At 37.7% G+C, this 25,498-nt stretch overlaps 2 protein-coding genes across 2 annotated transcripts; both read right to left on the bottom strand.

Annotated features, from left to right (window-relative positions):
- Positions 1-11,056: 11,056 nt before the first annotated feature.
- LOC123782758 (olfactory receptor 56A4-like) lies at positions 11,057-12,784 on the bottom strand. The gene is made up of 2 exons (XM_045783066.2): positions 12,536-12,784; positions 11,057-11,752 (listed from the first exon to the last, which is right to left on the bottom strand). The coding sequence occupies exons 1-2, from the start codon at positions 12,782-12,784 to the stop codon at positions 11,057-11,059; spliced, it is 945 nt and encodes a 314-aa protein (XP_045639022.2).
- A 9,703-nt stretch (positions 12,785-22,487) lies between these two features.
- On the bottom strand, positions 22,488-23,780 carry LOC123782770 (olfactory receptor 56A4-like). The gene has a single exon (XM_045783079.2). It carries the CDS (start codon positions 23,757-23,759, stop codon positions 22,818-22,820), a length of 942 nt encoding a protein of 313 aa, XP_045639035.2. The 5' UTR covers positions 23,760-23,780; the 3' UTR covers positions 22,488-22,817.
- Between the last annotated feature and the right edge of the window lie 1,718 nt (positions 23,781-25,498).

Below are 25,498 nucleotides of genomic sequence, written 5' to 3'. Positions count from 1 at the left end.
TTGAAAAAACTAAGACAACTATTAATTGAACAAAGATTTTCTAGGCAACTGCTCTGGTATAGGAACTTTGTTAGTGTTCGAGGGCACAAAGATGCACAGAACAAATGTATAGTCATTGAGGAACACATACGCTGTTTAGAATATAAAGCAATCTAGACCCTATAAAATTGAAGGAATATTTTCTTCTACATAGAAGGGGGTGGAAAGAAATGAGGTATAATTCATTGATCTCTGCTCTAATTTTGATCAACTGCTTTCTCGTGCATGGGTTAGGCCTGTTCTTCTGTTCCAGCTCCAGCTTCTTGAGGTGAGAATATAAAACTACATTTTAGATTTTTCTATTTTTTTGAATGAGGCTTGGATGGCTACGTATTTTCCCCTTAGGACCGCCTTTGTAGTGTCCCATAGGTTTTGGACCATTGTGTTTTCATTCTCCTTGGTCTCCATAAATTGTTTAAATTGATTTTTAATTTCCTGGTTTACCCAATCGTTCTTGAGCAGGATGGTTCTTAGTTTCCAAGTGTTTGAGTTTCTTCCAAATTTTTCCTTCTGATTGAGTTCCAATTTCAAAGCATTGTGGTCTGAGAATATGCAGGGAATAATTTCAGTCTTTTGGTATCGGTTGAGAACTGTTTTGTGACCCAGTATATGGTCTATTCTGGAGAAAGTTCCACGTGCGTTCAAAAAGAATGAGCATTCTGGGGCGCCTGGGTGGCACAGCGGTTAAAGCGTCTGCCTTCGGCTCAGGGCGTGATCCTGGCGTTCCGGGATCGAGCCCCACATCAGGCTCCTCCGCTGTGAGCCTGCTTCTTCCTCTCCCACTCCCCCTGCTTGTGTTCCCTCTCTCGCTGGCTGTCTCTCTCTCTGTCAAATAAATAAATAAAATCTTTAAAAAAAAAAAAAAGAATGAGCATTCTCTTGTTCTGGGGTGGAGTGTTCTGTATATATCTATGAGGTCCATCTGATCTAGTGTATCATTCAAAGCTCTTGTTTCTTTGTTGAATTTCTGCTTAGGTGATCTGTCTATTGCTGATGGTGGAGTGTTGAGGTCCCCTACTAATAATGTGTTTTTATCTATATGTCTCTTTATTCTGGTTAAGAGTTGGCTTGTGTATCTAGCTGCTCCCCTGTTAGGGGCATAGATATTTATAATTGTCATATCCACTTGTTGGATACATCCTTTAAGAAGAATATAGTGTCCTTCTGTATCTCTAACTACAGTCTTTAGTTTAAAATCCAATCTGTCTGATATGAGAATTGCTACCTCAGCTTTCTTTTGAGGTCCATTGGCATGAAAAATGGTTTTCCATCCCTTCACTTTCAGTCTGGATGTATCTTTAGGTTCAAGATGAGTCTCTTGTAGAAAGCATACAGCAAATTTGTGTGGAACCAGAAAAGGCCCCAAATCGCCAAGGAATTGTTGAAAAGGAAAAACAAAGCTAGGGGCATCACGTTGCCGGGTTTCAAGCTATACTACAAAGCTGTGATCACCAAGACAGCATGGTACTGGCACAAAAACAGACACATAGACCAATGGAACAGAATAGAGAACCCAAAAATGGACCCTCGGCTCTTTGGGCAACTAATCTTTGACAAAACAGGAAAAAACATCCACTGGAAAAAAGACAGTCTCTTCAATAAATGGTGCTGGGAATATTGGCCAGCTTCATGCAAAAGAATGAAAATTGACCACTCTCTCACACCATACACAAAGATAAACTCAAATGGATGAAAGACCTCAATGTGTGATAGGAATCCATCAAAATCCTAGAGAAGAACATAGGCTTCAACCTCTTTGACATTGGCCACAGCAACTTTTTTCATGACACATCTCCAAAGGCAAGAGAAACAAAAGAAAAAGTTTAAAAAAAAAGAGTAAAAAAAAACACAAAACAAACAAACAAAAAAAAACAAATACCATATGATTTCAATATGTGGAATTTAAGAAATAAAACAAAAAGCATAAGGGAAAAAAAGAGAAAGAGAAATCAAGAAACACTCTTAATTATGGAGAACAATCTGATGGTTACCAGAGGGGAGGGGTGAGGGGATGGGTTAGATTGGTGATGGGGATTAAGGAGTGCACTTGTCTTGATGAGTGCTGCATGCTGTATGAAATTATTGAATCACTGTACCGTACATCTGAAATTGATACAACACTGTATGTTAACTATACTAGAATAAAATTTTTTAATTTTTTTAATTAAAAAAAAAGAAAAGAAAAAATGAACTTGTGGTACTTCATCAAGATAAAAAGCTTCTGCACAGCCAAGGAAACCGTCAAAAAAACTAAGACACAGCCCACGGAATGGGAGAAGATATTTGCAAATGACACTACAGATAAAAGATTAGTATCCAAGATCTACAAAGAACTTCTCAAACTCAATACATGTGAAAGAAATAATCAAATCAAAAAATGGGCAGAAGATATGAACAGACACTTTTCCAATGAAGACATACAAATGGCTAACAGACACATGAAAAAATGTTCAAAATCATTAGCCATCAGGGAAATTCAAATCAAAACCACACTAAGATACCACCTTACGCCAGTTAGAATGGCAAAATTTGACAAGGCAGGAAACAACAAATGTTGGAGAGGATGTGGAAAAAGGGGATCCCTCTTACATTGTTGGTGGGAATGCAAGTTGATACAGCCACTTTGGAAAACAGTGTGGAGGTCCCTTAAAAAGTTTAAAATTGAGCTACCCTATGATCCAGCAATTGCACTACTGGGTATTTACCCCAAAGATACAGACATAGTGAAGAGAAGGGCCATATGCACCCCAGTGTTCATAGCAGCATTGTCCACAATAGCCAAATTGTGGAAGGAGCCGAGATGCCCTTCAACAGATGACTGGATTAAGAAGATGTGGTCGATATATACAATGGAATATTACTCAGCCATCAAAAAGAACAATTTCACAACATTTGCAGCAACATGGATGGGACTGGAGGAGATAATGCTAAGCGAAATAAGTCAAGCAGAGAAAGACAATTATCATATGGTTTCACTCATTTCTGGAATATAAGAAGTGGGAAAATCGGTAGGAGAAGAAAGGGAAGAAGAAAGGGGGGGTAAACAGAAGGGGGAATGAACCACAAGAGACTATGGACTCTGGGAAACAAATTGAGGGCTTTAGAGGGGAGGAGGGTGGGGGATCGGGATAGACTGGTGATGGGTAGTAAGGAGGGCACATATTGCACAGTGCATTGGGTGTTGTACGCAAGTAATGAATCATGGAACTTTACATCAAAAACCTGGGATGTACTGTATGGTGACTAACATAATATAATAAAAAAAATATAAAAAAAATAAAGTATGCTGAATAACCAGTAAAAAAAAAAAAAAAAGAAGAAGAAAGAAATGAGGTATAAATAAGTACAGTAAGCAACTTGAAAAAGAGAAAAATCCTGAGATGGTGAGTTAGAAGTTCTGCACTACAATACTTGCACAACCACATAAAAGATTTGACTGGGAACAAATTAGTAGCCTCACTGAGATTCAGCATCTTCATCTATGACATGAAAACAATGAACTAGGTTTTTTTTTTTAATTTCTCATTCTAAAAGTCTATGAAACCATGTTCTGCCTTAAGATAGGCATCACTCATGCTGTTGAGTCTTGTTTCCATACTTCTTGCCTTTAAGAATGGGCATGAACACTTCTCCCATTCCCTCATGACAGTCAAAACTAACTGGATAATTTAAACACTGTATCAAGGATAACTTCCAAATAGTACAATTTATGATATTATTCACAGGTGCAATTCAAGCCTTCCTGAAAGATCATTTATATGTGCATATCATTTACAGGTCCCAGCCTGCATTCCCCTGCCCAAAGGAAGTCTATGGTCATTCCTAATGGGAGGGCTCCATGTATGTTTACTTCTTGGTCCAATAGCCATTAGGCCCCCAAAGACAAAGCATACTGAAAAAGTTGTCATACTATTTGAGTCTTCATCTTGTCTTTCGGATTCACATGTTCCCAGAATTACTGATGGGGGAAATATAAACTCAGGGAAGTCCTACTATATGCAAAATTATGGGTTCCTGCCTTCTGACCCAAAGATGAAAATGTCTCAAAGTCCACTATCAGTTCCTACAGACTAAGTCCTTTGTCTTGAAATAAACTATTTGACAAATCACTGACCTACTTAAGGTTTGGTCTTCCACCCATTGTCTGTTTCTTTAATCTTCCATTCAGTAATGAAAATAATCTTTCTTCTAATGGTCTCTGGTTTCACTATTGTTGGACTCCTATTAGCATCTGCTTGAAAATGAAAATACGTGTACATCATTCTAATAATAAACAGTAATTGCAGGGAATATTAGATCTAAATTCCATTCACACGATACATCTTTATTATATAGACCAGAAATTCAACTAAAATTTCAATGTTGAAATATTACTGTTTCAGAGGAAGACCGTAATTAAACATATTTACAACTAAATACCAATGAGGATTCTCAAAATAAAAATAGGATTTACTTCTAAAAGCAAATTTAATCAACTACTATTATGAAATAGATAATGCTTACAATCTGTATATATTTTCCAACATCTGTCCATCAATCATCTGAAAGTCATTTCTTTTCTTCTTTTTCTTGTTTTTAATTTGACAGAGAGAGACAGCGAGAGAGGGAACACAAGCAGGGGGAGTGGGAGAGGGAGAAGCAGGCTTCCTGCAGAGCAGGGAGCCTGATGCAGGGCTCACCCCCAGGACCCTGAGATCATGACCTGAGCCGAAGGCAGACACTTAACGACTGAGCCACCCAGGCGCCCCTGAAAGTCATTTCTAATTGTGACTCAACATCAACTTACTTCAAAGTAAACCCAGATTTTTCTTTTAAAAAAAAAGATTTTATTTATTTATTTGAGAGAGAGAGCGCACGAGCTGTGGGCAGGGGAGGGGCAGAGAGAGAGGGAGAAGCAGACTCCTTGATGAGTAGGCAGCCTGACATGGGGCTCGATCCCAGGACCCTGGAATTATGACCTGATCTAAAGGCAGACGCTTAACTGACTGAGCCACACAGGAGCCCCAGAAACCCAGAATTTTCAATACACTGTCAGAATAAAACTGATTAAATGGTTCCCCAGAACTGAGGAACTTATCATAAGCTATTGTTACTTGAAACATATCTTTGAAATTTCTTGTATTATTAAAAACACTATTTTTGTCTACTTAATAATTTTTTAAATGTGGAAAGAGAAATTCTGGCTTTCTTAAAAAAAAAATTTGCCCAAGTTGTATGTGAAAAACAGATGTAGAGAACAACAGTGGCTGTATCCTCTTCAAGGTATGTGATATGAACCAGGTTTTTCTCTAGCCACTGATGTAAAATTCAGGCAAATTGATAGGAAAAGCCCTAATCGGACAAAAAAAATTACTCTAAAAAATGGCCATAGTATTAAATGAAATGTCTCTCATTCATTTATGCTTTACCAAAGAGAAAAGGAGGCCAGGGAATTAGGGTAAATGATGACTTCTTTGGGTAAAATAATGAGAGAGCACATAAAATATCAGAATGCAGGGTAAAAGATTAAAATGGTGGAAGGCTTATTTATTAGCTGTATGCATGTCAAACAGCCCCAAAATCCTGCAACGACAGGACTAAGGCTGAAAATGAGCCATAAACAAATCCAGGAAAATGTTATTCCTAACTAGTTTAATTAGTGAATAATAAGGAATATTAGGCTTAGAATAAGCAATGTTGCTCATGATAAGAGTTCATTAGAAAGGAAATAATTACATCATATTTCTTTATCTAAGCTTAACTCTTGCCTTGAACAGATTTTCACAATTTTATACAATCAGTATTTAAAATTGACTAGTTTTGGAGCGCCTGGGTGGCTCAGTCGGTTAAGCATTGACTGTGGCTCAGGTCATGATCCCAGGGTACTCAGATCGAGCCCCGCATCAGGCTCCCTGCTCAGAGGGGAGACTGCTCCACCTTCTGCCTCTGCCCCCGACTTGTTCTTGCTCTCTGGTGCTCTCTCTCTGTCAAATAAAAAAAATAAAACCTTAAAAAAATTAAATAAAATTGACAAGTTTTAATTTTTTTAAGATTTTTAGAGGAGACATTAGATACAGAAAGCTTTATAATCTAACATTCAAAATGAAACACAAACAGGAAATCTAGCCATCTGAACCATGGAGCAACTATCTAGATAATGATAAATGAAGGATTTGTTGATAACTTTAACATTACTAGGAATCACAGGCTCTTCCCCCATCACTGGTAGGTACATCAGACAAATATCTCAGAGGACATTCTAGCTGATGCTGGAGATTGATCTAAGAATATATTTCAGAATGTTCATAGGCTATGACAGTGGCCCTGCATGACAAATTTGGGGAGGAGTTATTCCTTTACCTAATAGGTATTCAACACCTGATATATGCCAGACATACCAGGATCTAGGATTCTAAACAAATAAATCATTCCAGAAAGCAATAAGTGCTATAAAGAAAAAAAGATATGGTATGATGTTTTAGAGTGACCTGAAATAGGATAAGGAGGCCACTTTGGATGTAATTATTAAGGAGGTACTCTCTGTGTAGGTCATTTTTTTTTACGAGTTTTATTTTTTTTTTAAGATTTTATTATTTATTTGAGAGAGAGAGAGAGAGACAGCCAATGAGAGAGGGAACACAAGCAGGGGGAGTGGGAGAGGAAGAAGCAGGCTCCCAGCAGAGGAGCCCGATGCGGGGCTCGATCCCAGGACTCCAGGATCACGCCCTGAGCTGAAGGCAGACACTTAACGACTGAGCCACCCAGGCGCCCCTCTGTGTAGGTCATTTTTGAACTGAAATTATGAATGTTGATAAATTAATCATCTGAACCTATAAGACTGTTCCAATCAGATGGAACAGTAAGCAAAGAGGCTGAAGCTGAGAACAAGTAGAAGTGCATGAGGTAGTGGATATCCTAGCAGGTAGGTGGGATGCAGCCATACGGAGGCTAAGGCAGAAGCCCAAGGCAGTGGCCGATGGGGAGATCTGCAAGTAGCGGGACCTGTGACAAAGAACAAATGGCTATTAAAAGGTGACTATCTGTTAATACCTGGCAAAGGACTAGAGGTCGGTGGGAACTCATATCAGAACCAAAGCAGGGACCCTATCCTACAAACCAGAGACATATAAGAGAAAAGGCTAGAGTTCAAAGACTAGACCCTATTATTACAATAGTACTACAGATGGGATGCTACAACAGAGAACATTATATCTTGGGCAAGTTTACTTGGAACGGTGCTCAACATTAGTATCTTCTTCAAATACTGATTGATTGCATAATTGCATCCTCATTACTCCTAGACTGCATGCCACTGGAGGCAGATCTGAGCTGAAGAGTAGATTATTAAATCTTACTGGGGTAAATAAAGGAGACCTAAAACAATCACCTTTCCCCATACACTTTACCAGGAATCCGGGATCTCAGTTGGAGTGGCAGGGGACAGGAGCACATTCAGCCTGCCCAGTGAGAGGTTTCAAGTTTTCTCTCTACTGACTACATGTTCAATAACATCCTGCTGTATGAATGTATTAATTTAATTTATATTTTTATTGAGGTATAATTGACATAACATTATATTAATTTCAGGTGTACAACATAATGATTTGGTATTTGTATATATTGTGAAATGATTACTACAGCAAGGCTACTTAACATCTGTCACCATACGTAGAAGACGTTTTTACTATGAGAATTTTTAAGATCTACACTCTTAGCAGCTTTCAAGTGTGCAAAGTACAGTTTTATTAACTATAGATTCCCATGACTTATTTGTTATAAAACTGAAAGTTTATACCTTAGTAAGATCATACAGTATTTGTCTTTCTCTATCTGATTTATTTCACTTAGCATAATGCTCTCAAAGTCCATCCATGTTGTCACAGATGGCAAGATTTCATTCCCTTTTTTTGGCTGACTAATACCCCATTGTGTGTATGTGTATCACATATTCTTTATCTATTCATCCGTCAGTGGACATTTAGATTGTTTCCATATCTTGGCTATTATAAACAATGCTGCAGGGGTGCTTGGCTGGCTCAATAAATAGAGCATGCAACTCTTGATCTCAGGGTCGTGAGTTCAAGCGCCATGTTGGGTGTGGAGCCCAACCTATTTATCTGAATAATAAATAAATAAGTAAATAAATAGATAAAGTGCAATGAACATGGTAGTGCATGTATCTTCTCAAGTTAGTGTTTTCATTTTCCTCCAGTAAATGCCCAGACGTGGAACTGCTGGGTCATTGGGTAGTTCTATTTTTAATTTGTTGAGATACCTCCATATTGTTTTCCACAGGAACTGCACCAATGTACATTTCCACCAACAATGCACAAGTGTTCCTTTTTTTCCACATCCTTGCTAAGACTTGTTATTTCTTTTTTTTTATTTTTTTATTATAGTCACCATACAGTACACCCCTGATTTCTGATGTAAAGTTCGATGATTCATTAGTTGCGTATAACACCAGTGCACCATGCAATACGTGCCCCCCTTACTACCCATCACAAGACTTGTTATTTCTTATCTTTTTGATAATATCCATTCTAATAGGTGTGATGTAATATCTCATTGTGGTTTGATTTGCATTTCCCTGATGATGAGTGATGTTGAGCACCTTTTCATGCACCTGTTGGCCATCTGTACGTCTTCTTTGGAAAAATGTCTATTAGATCTTCTGTCCATTATTTAATCAGATGATCTCCTCCTCCTCCTCCTCTTCCTCCTCCTCCTCCTCCTCCTCCTCCTCCTTCTTCTCCTTCGTTTTGCTTTTGAGTTGTATGAGTTCATTATATATTTTGAATATTAGCCCCTTATCAGATACATGATTTGCAAATATTTTGTCCCATTTAATAATTTGCCTTTTCATTTTGTTGATGATTTCCTTTGTCATGCAGAAGCTTTTTAGTTTGATGTATTCTCAAAAGTTTATTTTTGCTTTTGTTACCTTTGCTTTTGGTATCATCCAAAAAATCACTGCCAAGACTTATGTCAAGGAGCTTACTGTTTATGTTTTTGCAGCTCTTTAAATATTACTTTAAAATTCTAGCCTCTATTTTGAATATAAGAAGCCCATTACCCTGCTAAATTATGTTAATGAATGCCTTTCTTCCTATAAAAATGGTATAACTTTTAATGTTTGCTAAAACCAGCATATGAAATTTCATCAAGCCTCCATAATCCAGATCCACATAGTGAGACCAAAAGTTTTGAGAGTCAAAATTATTTATTAATTGAAAAAGTGCCTACGATGTGCTAGATACAAAGATAGAAATAAGTGGATAATTCATTGATATAATTCATATTAGACATCTAAGTGGGATTAAATACTACCTATATACTCTGATGACTCAGATTTCTGTCTCTAGCTTAGATCTGGTCCCTGAACAGTGTCATGTGTCCAGTTGCTTACTTTTACTTCTCCATTTGGATATTTAACAGTAATTTTAAAAGTATAGTCATCTGTAGGAGTTTGATATGGAAATAGAGTTAGGTGTCCAAAGCCAAACTTCTAATATCATATATAAAACTGGCTCCTCGGTTAATGGCAATTCTGACTTTTCAACTACTCTTGCAAAAAGCATTGAAGAAATAGACTCTTAACTATAGAGAACAAACTGATGGTTACCAGAATGGAGGTGGGTGGGAGGATGGGTTAAATAGGTAATGGAGATTAAGGAGTATATTTGTTGTCATGAGCACCAGGTGTTATGTGAAAGTGCTGAATCAGTATATTGTACACCTGAAACTAATATTACACTGCATGTTAACTAACTGGAATTTAAATTAAAACTTTTAAGAAATATGGAAAGAACCCAGATGTCCATCAGCAGATGAATGGATAAAGAAGATGTGGTATAGGGGTTCCTAGGTGGCTCAGTTGGTTAAGCATCTACCTTAGGTTCAGGTCATGATCCCAGGGTCCTGGGATCGAGCCTCATGTCAGGCTCTCTGCTCAGTGGGAAGTCTGCTTCTCCCCCTCTGCCTCTGTCCCCCCCCCCAATTCTCTCTCTCTCTTTGTGTCTCTCAAATAAATAAAAATCTTTTTTGAAAACAAGATGTGGTATAGATATACAATGGAATATTACTCAACCATCAAAAAGAATGAAATCTTGCCATTTGCAGTGATGTGGATGGAACTAGAGGGTATTATGCTAAGTGACATAAGTCAATCAGAGAAAGACAATTATCATATGATTTCACTCATATGTGGAATTTAAGAAACAAAACAGATGAACATAGGGGAAGGGTATGAAAAATAAAATAGGATAAAAACAGAGAGGGAGGCAAACCATAAGAGACTCAACTATAGGAAACAAACTGAGGGTTGCTGGAGGGGAGGTGGGTGGGCGGATGGGGTAATTGGGTGATGGGCACTAAGGAGGCACTTCATGTAATGAGCATGGGTGTTATATGCAATTGATGAATCAATAAATTCTACCTCTAAAACTAACAGACTCTAAGTTACCTAAATTGAATTTAAATTTAAAAAAACTTTTTTAACTTTTTGAAAAAAGCCCTGGCGTCATCCTTTACTCTTTTCCATCTTTTGTACCCTACGTATGGACTCTTAGCAAATCTTGTGACCCATAACTTTAATTTTTACTCACCACCTTAAACCAAGCTATTACTACTTTTCACCTAGATTATTTAAATTACATCCTCACTGGTTCCCCTGATCCTACCCATATCTCCTATGTTCTATTTAAAGTGTTGTCTCATCCTTGCCCTATGAATTAAATGTGACAGGCACTCAGAATGTAAAGACTGAAAAGTATGTGGGAGGCATTAAATAATCATTTAATGAGTGAGTAATTGAAGGATCATGATGACAAGGGGTTAGAATAAAAAGGCAATGGATGCCCAAACGTGTGTTCAATGAGGATTTGAGGAGTTAGTGAGGGTAAATATTGTGATAGTGGCTGGAGAAGGTTTAAGTTCAAGATGAGTTTAGCATCATGGATGTCAAATGTGTTCCTTGTGACATTCAGATGAACCAACCCTAAAACTTCCATAACCCCTGGTCTTTGACTCATCTCTCTCAGAACTGGTACTTGAGTATTTTGATAATCCCTTGCTTGATTTCCTGTGTTCGTACTCCATAAACAATGGGGTTCAGGGCTGGTGGAATGAGGTGGTGTAAGACATTGAGAAGAATGGGTACCTCTGAGGGCACCTTCTTTCTTGCCTTGTTTGTGAAGATGAAAACTAGCAGCAATGTATAGAAGAAAAGTATAAGAATGAGATGGGAACCACAAGTACTCAAGGCTTTGGTGGCCGCACCTCCTGACTGCAGACGCATAACAGCTCTCAAGATGAAGCAGTAGGATAGCAAGATGAGCACCAAGTCAGAACCCAATAGACACCAAACACTCACAAACTGGTAGAGCTTATTTAGGTGAATATCACCACAGGAGAGCTTTGCTACAGAAATGTTGGCACAGATACAGTTCTCCACCACATTGCTGGCACAGTAGTTGAGCCTGGCAGCCAGAACTGGTGTAGGCAGTGTGGCCAACAAATTGCGGAAGACAATGAAAATGGCTGCATAAATGACAAATTTTTCAGTGATGATAGATGGGTAGCGTAGAGGATAGCAAATGGCCACATAGCGGTCATACGCCATAACCAGGAAGGTGGAAGACTCCATGGGAAGGAATGTATTCATGATGAACATCTGCAGAAAGCAGCCTGCAAAGCTGATGGTCTTCATGTTGAACCAGAAGATGAGCAGGACCTGCCAGAATCATTATTCTCAAAAACTGCGTCCATTCCCACCCTCGGTTACCTAACCTTGGGGAAACCCCCAATGGGTTCAACCACCTGTATCTCCAAACCACAGCCCCATAATCCCAGCTGGTACAGTATTCTAATTTCAAGTACCATCTATGTGCATCCCAATTAGAGAACCAGATTTATACCCTTTTCTCTCCATCTATAGACCATGCCTTGTGTTTAAACCTGTTCAGCCTGTCTTCTCTTGGTCAACCTCAGAGCTCCTACCCAAATTCCATCTGAACACATCTGCCCACCTAAATGCATCACAAGAACATCAGAACTCAGTAAGTCTAATACTTATATTTGGGTACCCTCCAATCTCTCTAAAGACATAAGGAAGCTCTTCCAATTATGATTCCTATGTCATCATATGATGTAAACATACATCCAGTTACATTTTGGAAAGTAAATTCTAGAATTCTTGGATGTAAAGGTGGGGTCACTCTGAGTCAAGAAGAATCTCTCCCTAGAAGTAAAAGGAAGGTCAAAACTTGGCATATCACCGACTCAGACATTGAGAGAGGGCCTGTCAGTTGGGAAAGGATGAAACCTTAAAAAAAAAAAAAAAAGAGACACTGGGAATGAGAGGGGACATGTGTGGGAGCTGTGATAACCCAGTGTGATGGCGTGGACAACTAGCTGAGGATTTTCCTTCAGGGATAGGAGGATTTACAGCAGCAAAACAGTACTATTCAGAGAACGAGGACAGTGCCTAGAAGTGAATCTGGGGGTGGGGTCTGACCTTAGGGATGACAGTGAGGCAGAGGATGATATCCAGCATGGAGAGGATGGCAAGCAGGTAGTACATGGGTTCATGCAGAGATGTCTCCTGCTGGATGGTGAGTAACAACACAAAGTTAGCCCCAAGGGCCAAAATCAGGAGGGGCGCCAGGACGACAGATAGCCAGTGCTGTGTGTCCTGCATTCCTGGGAAGCAGATCATCAGGAATTCAGTCACCTGGGTGGCTGTGTTGTTGAGAAGTAGTACCATGACTGGCAGGTGGGCCTGAAACTGGCTGAAAGAAAAGACATGAATCCAGGTTTTGACTGTTTCATTAGTAACCTCGTAACTGATGTACCGGCCTCTGGTATAGGCTGTCAAGTTTCTCCACGGTTCTGGTGACATAAAATACATCTACAATTTAAATTGTACAAGTTATTTTTTGTTAAAACAATGTCCTTAGCATTCATAACTTTATGAATAAAGAATAACTCCCTTCACAAGTCTATTCCAACTCCACACATAGACCCAGCCACTGACAGAACATGCTTTACACTTCATCTCACCGCCATGTTTTTACATGTCGTATCCTCTTAGAATCAACTCTCTTGCCCTCAAATAACTAACTTCTGCTTGTCCCATTCTATCTGGACCAAGAATTATAGCTCTTAGGAATTTTTTTTTCTTGTTACTCTTTCTGCATCCATAGTTAGACACCTCCCCTTTCCATTGTTTCTCTATGATCCTTAAATATCCTGAGCATGCTGCTATTAAAACATTAATAAACTTCTCCTATACAAATGATATTTCCTATTTGTCTACCAAAAAGTCAGTGCTCCATCTGTCAGCAATGGAATCTTGTCTTTTTATCATAGCACAGAGAACAGCACCTCATGCATCTGCTGACATCACAGGCACTCAGTAAGTACAAGTCAGATATATGAAATGACAGATTGTTGAAAGCATCATAATACCCTTGACTCTTTTAACCTAGCATCTCCATATCTTGCTGTACTGTGAACCACCAGCAGCCTTGCTTAGCACTCAGTAAAAAGCTGAACAAAGCAGGATGGGAAAAACATTAGTGGTAAAACCTAGGGGTGAAAATAATAAACACAAAAGATACCTGTGCAGTATCTAACTTGCATCTATATTTGGTAAGTAACTTAAAATAATAAAATAAAACCTCTACATTTCCTGGGCAGAGAAAAAAATAATGAAATGAGGCATCTAGAAGAAGAGAAAAACTAAAAGAATACTGAAATATGCCCCCAGGACAGAATACTGCACAGACTGGAGCTTCAGTTCTCTTCAAGTATCTTCCTAACCATCGCGGATCCTGATAGGAAGAAGTGGCCAGGTTCTGCTTATTCTCCTCTGAGGCAGGAGAAAAACCATCTCTCACAGATGGATTTTGGGGCATGTTGTTGGGGTTTACACACACACACACACACACACACACACACACACACACACACAATCTCCCAATCAAGGTTTAGACCTGTTTTTTTTTTTTTTCTTGAATATACAGTGTGGGCTTCTCATCAGGATTTCCCTTTATCTAGACCAGTGGATCTCAAATGAAAATCACCTGGAGAGCTGGTTGAAACACAGATTTCTGATACCAAGCTCCAGAATTACCAATTTAATAGTTTTTTGGGGAGAAAGCCAAGAATTTACCTTTCTAACAAGTTCCCAGGTAATGCCAATACTGCTTTTCCAGGGACGATACTTGGAAAATTACAAAGCTACACCCACCTGTCCTAACTGACCTAACCACTGATTTAGACAGACTGCCACCTCAGTTCAGCCAGCCCTGGTGTCAGCTCTGCTCAGCTTCAACATCACATTGGCTGCTTTTCCCATTATCTTTACTTATTTGAGCACAATTCCGGCTAATCTCGTCTCCTAACTTGAAAGTTATCTTCCTCCCACAGACGCTCTGGGAATTCTATAGGTTCCTTTTTCATGGTTTTATCTCTCTGACTGGATGTATAGTTCTTAGCCACCCTTCCTAGGAGGACCAAAGCGCATTAAGGTCAAAAACAAGGTATACATCATTTTTCTTTGTGGCAGTTGGCACAAATCCAGACGCTTAAAATATGTCTCTACTAATCAGAGACAGAGCTGAACTGACCCACACCCTGCTGTGCTCATGCTCTTCTGACACGGCTGATCTTAGGGTCTTCACATACTAACATCTGAGGGCACAAGGAACAGTGAATTAAGTTGAAGACCAAACTTAAATTATCACTTATGCTTGGCTTTCCACTGTACTGTTCTCAAAAATACTTACAGAGAAAGTCTGCTCCAAATGGCAGTTGGACCATCCAGCCGCTGTCAGGTAATGTGTGACCTCTCCAACTCTGACTAGCCCTCTCCTTATGGCTTTGGTGGAATGGGAAAGAGAAACCAGATCTGAAGAGAAACCAGAGTATTGTGACTTTGGCCCCTGGACAACTTTATGAAGATGTTGTCCCTATAACAGCCACCACTCTCCTGTGGCTGGAAATATGAAGAGTTGGTTGGGGCATCCTGCTCTCATGGGTTCCTGCCTCCCTGTAGACGTGCACACATTTCTAATGTGAAGAAAGAAAAAAGAAAGAAAGAAAGAAAGAAAGAAAGAAAGAAAGAAAGAAAGAAAGAAAGAAAGAAAGAAAGAAAGAAAGAAAAAATTCTGCATTTATACTCAGAGGAAGCGAAAGAGCAGTGATTAGCTCCTAGTTTCTTTTGAGGTGTCTGAGTTACATAGCTGAGATGTATTACTTGTAATGGAAAGGAATATCACTCAGGGACTTGGAAGATATAACTAAAAGATCCTTTAGGAAGATAAATGTTAACAGACTTATGAAATGACTTCATCTTATATATTAGCTGTATTCTAGAAAAACTTTTTAAAATGAGTACTTCATGATGACTTATTTCATCATTAATTTATATTAAGTTTTATAAATACCTTCACACAGGGAAAATATGTCACTTGAAGGAAAGCAACTAGATGGAATCCTGAACACTCCAAACAGTGTATTTAAATAGACTGTAGTAAGTCAAGAATATCAGTTTTTATTCTGGGATTACCACTAAAATAACACTAAAAAAGACTGCATAAAAATTTCATTAATCCAAAATAAGACAAGAAAGTAGGAGAAGGAAATTAAAATGTGTGAGGTAATATACGAACAATAATATGGTAGCTATAAAGCAACCAGCAATTCCGTTTATGTAAATAGACCAAGTATTCCAAGTAAAAGACTAAGACTATCAGATTGAATATATTCATGTTGCTTACAAAAGACACATTTTAAATATAAACACCCAGAATGATTAAAAACAAAAGAATGGAAAAACTATATCATGAACATACTAACCAGGAGAATGTCAGTAGCTACACTAATCTGATTAATGCAAACATAAAGGCTGGAAGCATTACCAGAGATAATAAAGGATATCTTACAATGATGAAGTTTTTATGATGATGAATTAGAAAATATAACAATATCGTAACTCCGATTAAAATAATGCAAAAAAATCAGCACAAAAGGAGAAATAAATCCACAAAGTGAGATTTCAACATGCCCCTCCTAAAACATGATAGAACAGCTGATAAAAAGGAGACCCATACAGATAGGAAACATTAGAACAATGTAATTAACCAACCTTGCCCAAATGACATGTACATAACATTGTACCCAATCACAACAGTATGAATATTCCTTTCATATATAAAACATTATCAAAACCAACTAAATGCTGAAACATAAAAAAAAAGTCTCAACGAATTTCAAACTATTGAAATTATTCAGAATATGTTCTCTGACCACAGTGTAATTAAGCCATGAAGCAATAATAATAATGTATCTGAAAATCCCACACCTCACACAAATTAAATAATATATATCTAAATAAATATAAGTAACAGAAAAAATCAAAATGTAAATTGGAAAATATTTTGAACTGATGATAATATAAAGCATAAGCAACTCTACAGAATAGTAAAAGTACATAAAAAGAAATCTATAGTCAAATATATATACATATATGTATATTATATATTAAATTTATCATATTTTAATGTAGTACATGTAATAAAAATAGAATATGTTTTATATGAATGAAAAGAAGAAAGAATAAAAGTCAATGTTTAAGTATGACATCTGAAAAAAAGAACTAATCAAAAAAGTAGAAGCAATAATTAAGATAAGATTAGAAGGATTGCCCAAACACAAGAAACCTGAAGAAAACTATATGAAGGCATATCATGATCAAATTGCTCAGAATCAATGATAAAAAGAAAATCTTAAAAGCAGACATAGGAAAAAGACAAATCATACACAAAAGAAAAAATTTAAGAATAACAGCAGATTTTTTTGTCAGAAGCCATTGAGTGAGAATACAGTGAAGCAACATCTTTAAACTACCAAAAAAATTTTGTTACCTTAGAATTCTATTTTTTGGGAGAATATCTCTCCAAAATAAAGGGAAAAAAATCCTTCTTCGGACATACGAAAGCTGAAATTATTCATCACCAGGAGCCCTGAACTGCAAAAAGTATTAGAGGAATTCTTTTTTCAGCACAAAGAAAATGATACCAGATTAAAATCTGGATCCAGACTAAGAAATAAACAGTTCCAGAAATGATAATTACGTAGGTAAATAAATAAGCAAACTATTATAAGACTGTTCTACTATGTATGAATGGTATATCACTTTAAGGCACTCTGTCATAACTTAATGATGTATATTGTAAACCTTAAAGCAACAACTAAAATAAAAAAACAAAAAGTTATAACTACTAACCAAAAGAGGAGAAGAAACAGTGAAAAGAAATAATCGAATATGAAGCATAAAAACAGGAAAACATGGAACAAAGAACAGGTAAATTGTATAGAAAACAAATAGCAAGATGGTAGATTTAAACCAACCATATCAGTGATAAAATTAAATGCAAATAAATTAAACAACCCAATTAGAAGGCAAAAATTATGAGTGTGAATAAAAAAGCAAGGTCAATTATATGTTACCGATGAAAGCCCCACTTCAAATACACAGGCACAAATAGATTAAAAATAAAAGAAGGAGGGAAGAAATACCATTACAAGAAAAGAAAAGAAAAAAGAAAAGAAATCAATCCCTCTCAGGAACATGGATATAAAAGTTCTTCAGAGGGCACGTGGGTGGCTTAGTCCGTTAAGCAGCCAACTCTTGATTTTGGCTCATGTCATGATTGCAGGGTCCTGTGATTGAGCCCCTCACTGGGCTCCTTTCTCAGTGGGGAGTCTGCTTGAGGATTCTCTCTCTCCCTCTCCCTCTTTTCCTCCCCCCTCACTTTCTGTCTCTCTAAAGTAAATAAATCTTTTTTAAAAAAGTTCTTAACAAATCATCAGCAAATCAAATGCAATGATATGAAAATATTAAGTGATCACAAACAAGGGTAATATAATATTTGAAAACTAATGTGACTTGCTGCATTTGCAGAATAACAAATGGAACGATGTGATCATCTCAAAATAAGCAGATAAAGCATTTGACCAAAGTAAATACCCATTTTAAGATCTTAGCAAACTAAAAACAGAGGGAATTTCCTTGATCTGATAAAACATATTTCCAAAAGACCTACAGCAGACATGGTAATCAATGGTTAAATAATAAAGACTCTTCCTTTAATAAAAGACAAAATAAAAGGCAAAAATTTCTACTACCACCACTTCTTTTCAACATGGCACAGGAGGCTCGATTCAATAACAGTAAATCTGGAAGAAACTAATAGCAAGCAGAACAATTGCAAAGGAAGAAATAAGACTGTCATTTTGCAAAGCATAATGAGTATTTAGAAAAGCCAAAAGTGAAAAGCTAGAATTAATACATGAATTTAGCATTATCACCCAAAACATAGTCAATACACAAATTAGCTATGTATGACAACAAACAGAAAACAAAATAAAAAGAACACATCCACAATAGCATCAGAAAAGAATAATATCTAGGAATAAGTCTAAATAAAGATTACATATCTTTACACTGAAAGATACAAAATTGGAAACTAAATAAAATACAGAAATGTAGTTATTGATTGTAAAATATAACACTGTAAGGATGTCAACACCCCCCAAAGTTAATCTCTAGATTCAAAGCAATCCCAGTCAAATTCCCAGCAGTTTCTTCCTCTCTTTTTTTTACGAAGTCGTTTGTAAAGCTTCGTATGGGAACTGAATAAAGCAGTCCTAAAGATGAACTGGATGACTTATATTGACTGTCAGGTTTCAAACATATTACAGAGCTGTTGGAATTAAGACAGTATGCTATTGGCACAAAGATAGACAAACCAACTAATTGAACAGTTAGAGAGCCCAGAAATAGACCCAGATATATATGGCCACCTATATATATCAAAGGTGGGACAATAATTTTCCTCTCTCAGCTTCTCCATTCAGCATCCCTTCTAGATCCAGACCTGAGCTACACTTTACATGTTTTGTGCTAACTCACAGACGTTTCATCAAAACTATGTCTAGAATAATGTATCTGGCGGAATAATGTATGTCTGGTGGGTAATAATCTCTGTATCTCTGGATCCTCAAACACCAATATGTAAGGGGTACAATTCTTATTCTCTTACATACAGGGTGGAATGAAAACCCTAACACAAAGTATTTCTTCTCCTAAGACTTTTTTTTAATTGAATAAATTTGACACATAACATTGCATAAATTTAAGGTATACAAAAGGTATTACTTTGCTACATTTATATATTGCAATATAATTGCTGTTGGAGCAGTATTTATCATGTCACATAATTATAGTACAGTATTATTATCTATAGTCATTATACTGTGCCCTAGACCTCTAGTTATTTACTACTCATTACAAGTTTATACCCTTAAAAGCTATCAATCTTATCCCCCCACCCTTCATTTCCTGGTAGCTACCATTCTACTTTTTGTTTTTTACAGGTTTGATTTTTTTTTCTTTTAGATTCCACATATAAGTGATACATACAGTGCTTGTCTTTCTCTGACTGACCTACCTTGTTCTAAGCCTTTAAACGGATAGGTACTGTGTAAAGTTAAGTGGATATCTTATTCAGTTAGTAGTCTGCTGCCAGTATGTAACTCTTCAACTTCTTGTTGCCTTATGCTCTTGGCTGGGCTCCATAAAATTGATAAAGTCATAATGTTGCCTCTCTTGTAGGTCAAAATATAATAGAGATGCTTTGCGTTTCCTGTCCTCGTGGTCACCATTCCCTGAAGTATTACATCCTACACAAACATACCTACCTACCTAAGCCTACAGACACACTTACACAGACCTACATACTTCCAGAGATGGAGGAAAGATGTATGCATTTAAATACAAAAAGAAGGAGAAAATAGAGGTTTATAGCACTTCACTCAGAGCACCTTAAAGTCCCATGCATTGGACTATTGTCTGTAAGAGATACCAGACATTTAGGACCACATTCCTAAATATAAAATTTATCTGCCACATTCTATTTTATTGTACGTTTCATTCCACATATCATTTCATTCTCCCATTTTACTGCATTCCACGTTTTATTAATCTATCACATATGCATTTGCTAAACATCCCTCTGACACCCTCAGTTTGTTTCCAAGGGGACTCTAGATTCGATGACTTTAAAATCCCTGTAGATACAAAATTCTAAGTATCCAGAGATTTAAGAGAAAAAAAAAAAAAAAAAGATGGCCAATGTGGACAATCCACCAAATACTTTTGTGTGCCTCAAGAGGTAAATTATAGAAAATTTAATTTTTTCTATTAATGTATATGTCATTTTTGAATGAAATTTAAAATTTTTAAATGAAATAGTAACATGGAATTAAAATTAAATTTTATTTAATTCAATAAAATTTTTAAATGAATAACATGAAAAATTGTAGAAATACAATTTATAAATTAAAGAAATGAAATAGTAACATGAAAAATTATAGGAATACATGTAGTGAATCTGTGAGCACATGTTCCTCACTGGCTCATTTGCGATCCCTCCAGTCTTTCATTGTGAAGAGAGGTGGTTTTAGTCTGGATGCATTCCAACCAGACCCTTAGGCAACTGCCAACATCTGAAATGAGGCAACAGGACCAAGATTTTAAAAGATAACTTAGAACAAGGAATGACAGAGGGTACCATGGTGCAACATCATGAGCTTTGAATAAGGAAAGGATTTTATAAGTTAGTGATGCACAATAATCAAGAAATTGCACTGGGGAATAGAAATGACACACAGGGCAGAGCAGAGCATCGCTGAAATACATCTTGTGTATAAGATAATGAAGAGCATCTTCTTTTGAAGACATGAGAGAAATCAATGTTTATAGGAAAATAATGAAATGGGTTCCCATCTATAAGTTATTAGCATGTTTTAGTCTCTGGTTGAAAACTTCCCATAGAGTAGGACACCCAAAAATCAGATAAATTACATAATAAAAGGCTCATTATCACCCTTCTTAAATGAGAAAATGAGAGCTCAGATCAGTGAGTCAAAAATTACACATCTAGTCAGTGGCCAATTGGTATACCTGGGATTCAAATAAATAAAGATTCGTTCTTATCTCATCCAAGAGAAGCAGTCTTAGGTGCTATGTTATATAAAATCACCTTGAACTGTAAGTTATGTAAGGTTTTTTGTAAAGTGCTTTGGAGAATACATTATATTAACAACTTGATCCTTCCCTTAATTTTCAGAGGAAATAAGAAACAAGATTTGCATGTATGAATTATTCACTTTAGTTCAACAAAAATAACTAAAATATGTAAATAATTGTGCTACCAGTCCTAAGTATATAAAGCTAAGAAGATGACTAAAACTCTCAACAGACTCAGGAATTCATAAACTAGTGCCAGAGGGAGATATACATGTTGCTTCAGATAGATTACCTTCACTGGGGTGAAAAAAGGGAAGGACTGTAAAATAGATGGAGTTTAAATTGAGACTTGCAGTTTGTCAAATGAAGACACTGTACTGGTTTCCTATGTGCAAGAAGATTCTTGAGAATAGATTTTAAGAAAAAATATCAATGGGTATAATCTGAAAATAATGACCTAGGAGCAACTGGAATGATGGGTAAATAGGACAATGTTCAGTTAGGATCAGTCTTTGGAGCTGCGGAAGGGAGAAGAGAGAGTGGATCAAAGCTATTATTTTGGTGAGAGACGATACTGTAGGAATGATAAATTAGTTTATAAATCCCCCAAGAATGACCACCTTCATCATAGTTCAGCTATGTTAGAAGACATTCTCAAGTGGCTCTTATATGTGAGGCTCTCAGTATCCAAAAGGGGATTCTGTCGCCAATGTAAATTAACCCCAGGAAATATTGTCCAATACCTGAGTCTCCACCATTTTCAGGGCATGATCAGGAAGGGAACTGCAAAGAATTAAACACACCAGGCCTTGTTCAAGTAACCCACTAATATGGATGCCTGGACCCCATAGGATGCTATGCTGGCACCAGCACAGGATATGAGGGTTGACACAACAGAGCTGAAAGTAGAATGAATAAGTCAATTTAACTGTACATCAGTGATAGGCAGGAAAAAATGGGGTTGTAGAGAGCACCTGAAATCTGATGGAAAAGGTGAGATAGGAGAGGATGAAGACACAAGTTAGTAAAGCCCATCTGAAAACAGGACACACACTTTCACTTAAAACGAAGTGTACACACACACAAATGAGTCATCTTAATATTTTTTAATTTGTTAAAAATAAGTAAAGAACTCCAGGAAATTCATACTCCAGAGAAGTGGCTTTAGATAAATATATTAACAATATCTGGCAGGGCTTAGAGGAGGCAGTGTCATTCCCTCACTGTAAGAATCAATGTTCTAGAGCCAACTGCTGGATCTCCACAGGAGCCCCATTCATGACACAAAACCAGTATGAACTGTGTCAGGTAGAACCAAGTGCTCTAATGTATATCTAAGTATGAAACAACTGAGGAAACTGAGAGGCACTGAAAGTGACCAGAATACCATTTCTTCTTTATTTGAAAAACAGTTTCACTCTAATTAAGTTCCTGTAATTATGACTTGACAAGTCTCTCTCACACAGATGAGGCCAAAGGAAACTTCCAGATAACTCCAGAATGCAAAAAACTAAGGTCCTAGTCAATGCAGAGAAAACAGGAGTCAGGATATGAATATCCCCATAATCAACTGAAAATTTGGAGAGTGCAAAATCCAAACTTATCCCTGCAATAACTATTTAAAGTTCCTATGCACCATGAAAAATATTCCCTATTATCAATTTCAATTCCCCAGGTTAGTTCTCACCCATTTTACCTCTTACAACGTTCTCAGCAGCTTCTGGATTCCCTGCTTGATCTCCTTGGTTCTCACACCATAAACAATGGGGTTCAGAGCTGGGGGGATGAGGTGGTGCAGGATGTTGAGCAGGATGGGGACATCTGGGGGAATCTTCTTCCTGGCCAGGTTAGTGATGACCAGAACCAGCAGGACCGTGCTGAAGAAGAGGATGAGGATGAAGTGGGAACCACACGTGCCTAGAGCTTTGGCCATAGCGCCCTCAGCCTTGATCCTTAGCACAGCTTTCAGGATGAAGGCGTAGGAGAGAACAATTAGGATGAGATCAGAGCCCAGTAGAGTCCAGCCTGCCACAAACTGGTAGAGCTGATTGAAGGTGATGTCATCACAGGAGAGTTTGGACACAGACAGGTTAGTGCAGATACAGTTCTTGATGATGTTCTCTGCACAGTATCTGAGCCGGGAAGAAAGTATGGGGATAGGCATAGTAAGAAGGCCATTCCGGGCCACAACAAATATGGCAGCCCTAACCACAAATTGGTGAGTGATGATGGATGGGTATCGTAGTGGGTGGCAGATGGCCACATAGCGGTCATAGGCCATGACCATGAATGTGCAGGACTCCATGGGGAGGAAACTGTTCATGATGAACATCTGGAGGAAGCAGGCTGAGAAGCTGATGGACCTGAGGTCAAACCAGAAGATGGCCAGGACCTTGGGGATGACGGTCAGGCAGAGCACCATGTCCAGCAGGGAGAGGAGGCTGAGCAGGTAGTACATGGGCTCGTGAAGAGAGGCCTCCAGCCTGATGGTGATCAGCAGGGTGGCGTTGGCCCCCATGGCCAGGAGGAAGAGCAGGCTGAGGGGCAGGGACAGCCAGTGCTGCCAACTCTGGTAGTTAAGGAAGCAGATGAGGAGGAATTCGGAGACTGGAGCAGTGGAGTAGTTGCTGGGTGCTGCCATGTAAAGTGTCCTAATCACTACTGACACTTTGGAAAACCTTGAAGGGTAAGACAAGAATATAATGCTAAGTGAAATAAGTCAAGCAGAGAAAGACAAATATCATATGATTTCTCTCATCTGTGGAACATAAGAAATAGGATGATCGGTAGGGGAAGAAAGGGATAAAGAAAGGGGGGATAATCAGAAGGGGGAATGAAACATGAGAGACTATGGACTCTGAGAAACAAACTGAGGGCTTCAGAGGGGAGGGGGGTGGGGGAATGGGATAGGCTGGTGATGGGTAGTAAGGAGGGCACGTATTTCATGGTGCACTGGGTGTTATAATAAAAAATATAATAAATATAAATATATAATATAAATATATATAATTTATTATATATAATAAATATATAATAAAAAATCATTAAAAAAAAGAATAAATCCATCCAAACAATATGAACACCCATGGAGAAGTAACTTATTTTTCATAGAACTACTTAAAAATAATAGTAGTTAAGTGTCTGGTACTATATTTTCTTTTTATGTTCCGTTAGCCAGCATATAGTACATCGTTAGTTTTTGATGTGTAGTGTTCAATGATTCATTAGTTTCGTAGAATACCCAGTGCTCATCACAATACACATCCTCCTTAATACCCATCACCCAGTTACCCCATCCCCCACGCCCCTCCCTTCTGTAACCCTCAGTTTGTTTCCTGGGGTCCAGAGTCTCTCATGGTTTGTCTCCCTCTCTGATTTCTTCCCATTCAGTTTTCCCTCCCTTCCCCTATGGTCCACCATACTATTCCTTATGTTCCGCATATGAGTGAAACCATATGATAATTGTCTTTCTCTGCTTGTCTTATCTCACTTAGCATAATCTCCTCCTAGGTACTTTATAAATATAAACTCTTCCATCCTGTTAAAAATCCTGTAAGTAGGATGATAATAGAATGACAATATTTCCTGTTTGCCTGGGATAATTCCCATTTAAGCCCTTACACACTCTTAATAGTTTCCCAACTTGGTTGACAAATTACATGATCATCCTCCTTATAATAAAACACCATTGTTAGTCCACTTTTACAGATGAGGAAACAAAGGCAAAAGTAAGTAGTTAGGTCATTTTATTAAAATCACAGAGGTGAAGCCATGCCTTGAAATTGTGAAGTCTGAATCTACAGCTAGCTACTATACTACTACTACCTACGACACCGAGACACCCACGCAGGCTCTGCTGCTAGAGCAGATCAACCATAGGCCCTACACAAATGCGTGCCCCTGTCCTTCCTCCAAGAGATGACATCATAGGCAAAGGAGAAATCAGGACTACATGCATCACCATAAAATACCTAAAGACTTCAATAGAGTCATTACTACCATTTATATAGGAAATAGCATCTTAGAGAAGTTTAAAAAAGAATACACTTTGAGACAAAAAGGTATGAAAAAGTCTCCTAATGTCTTGGGCAGGCAGTTGGGATAAGAACAAGAAATTGTAGGAGCCGGCAATTTTGGTCCAACACTACTACCCAACAGTGAGGGACAGTAGTAATTGCTGTCTTCATCTGATTCCATGTGGATTCTCTGTCAGTCACAAACCCAGACTGAGCAGATTCACATGGACCCCTGGTCTGGTACACCCGAATCAGTTATGAGCTTTTAAGACACTTCTGAAATAACTTTTATATGGCTGCCATGCTAAAGTTTATCTCAGAACATTGAGTGACATGTTCAGTGGCACTTCGCTTTCCACTCTCT

This window comes from Ursus americanus, chromosome 16, assembly GCF_024610735.1.
Source record: "Ursus americanus isolate L20-20 chromosome 16, mUrsAme1.1.p, whole genome shotgun sequence".
Lineage (NCBI taxonomy): Eukaryota > Metazoa > Chordata > Mammalia > Carnivora > Ursidae > Ursus > Ursus americanus.
This window is presented reverse-complemented; position numbering and strand designations above follow the sequence as displayed.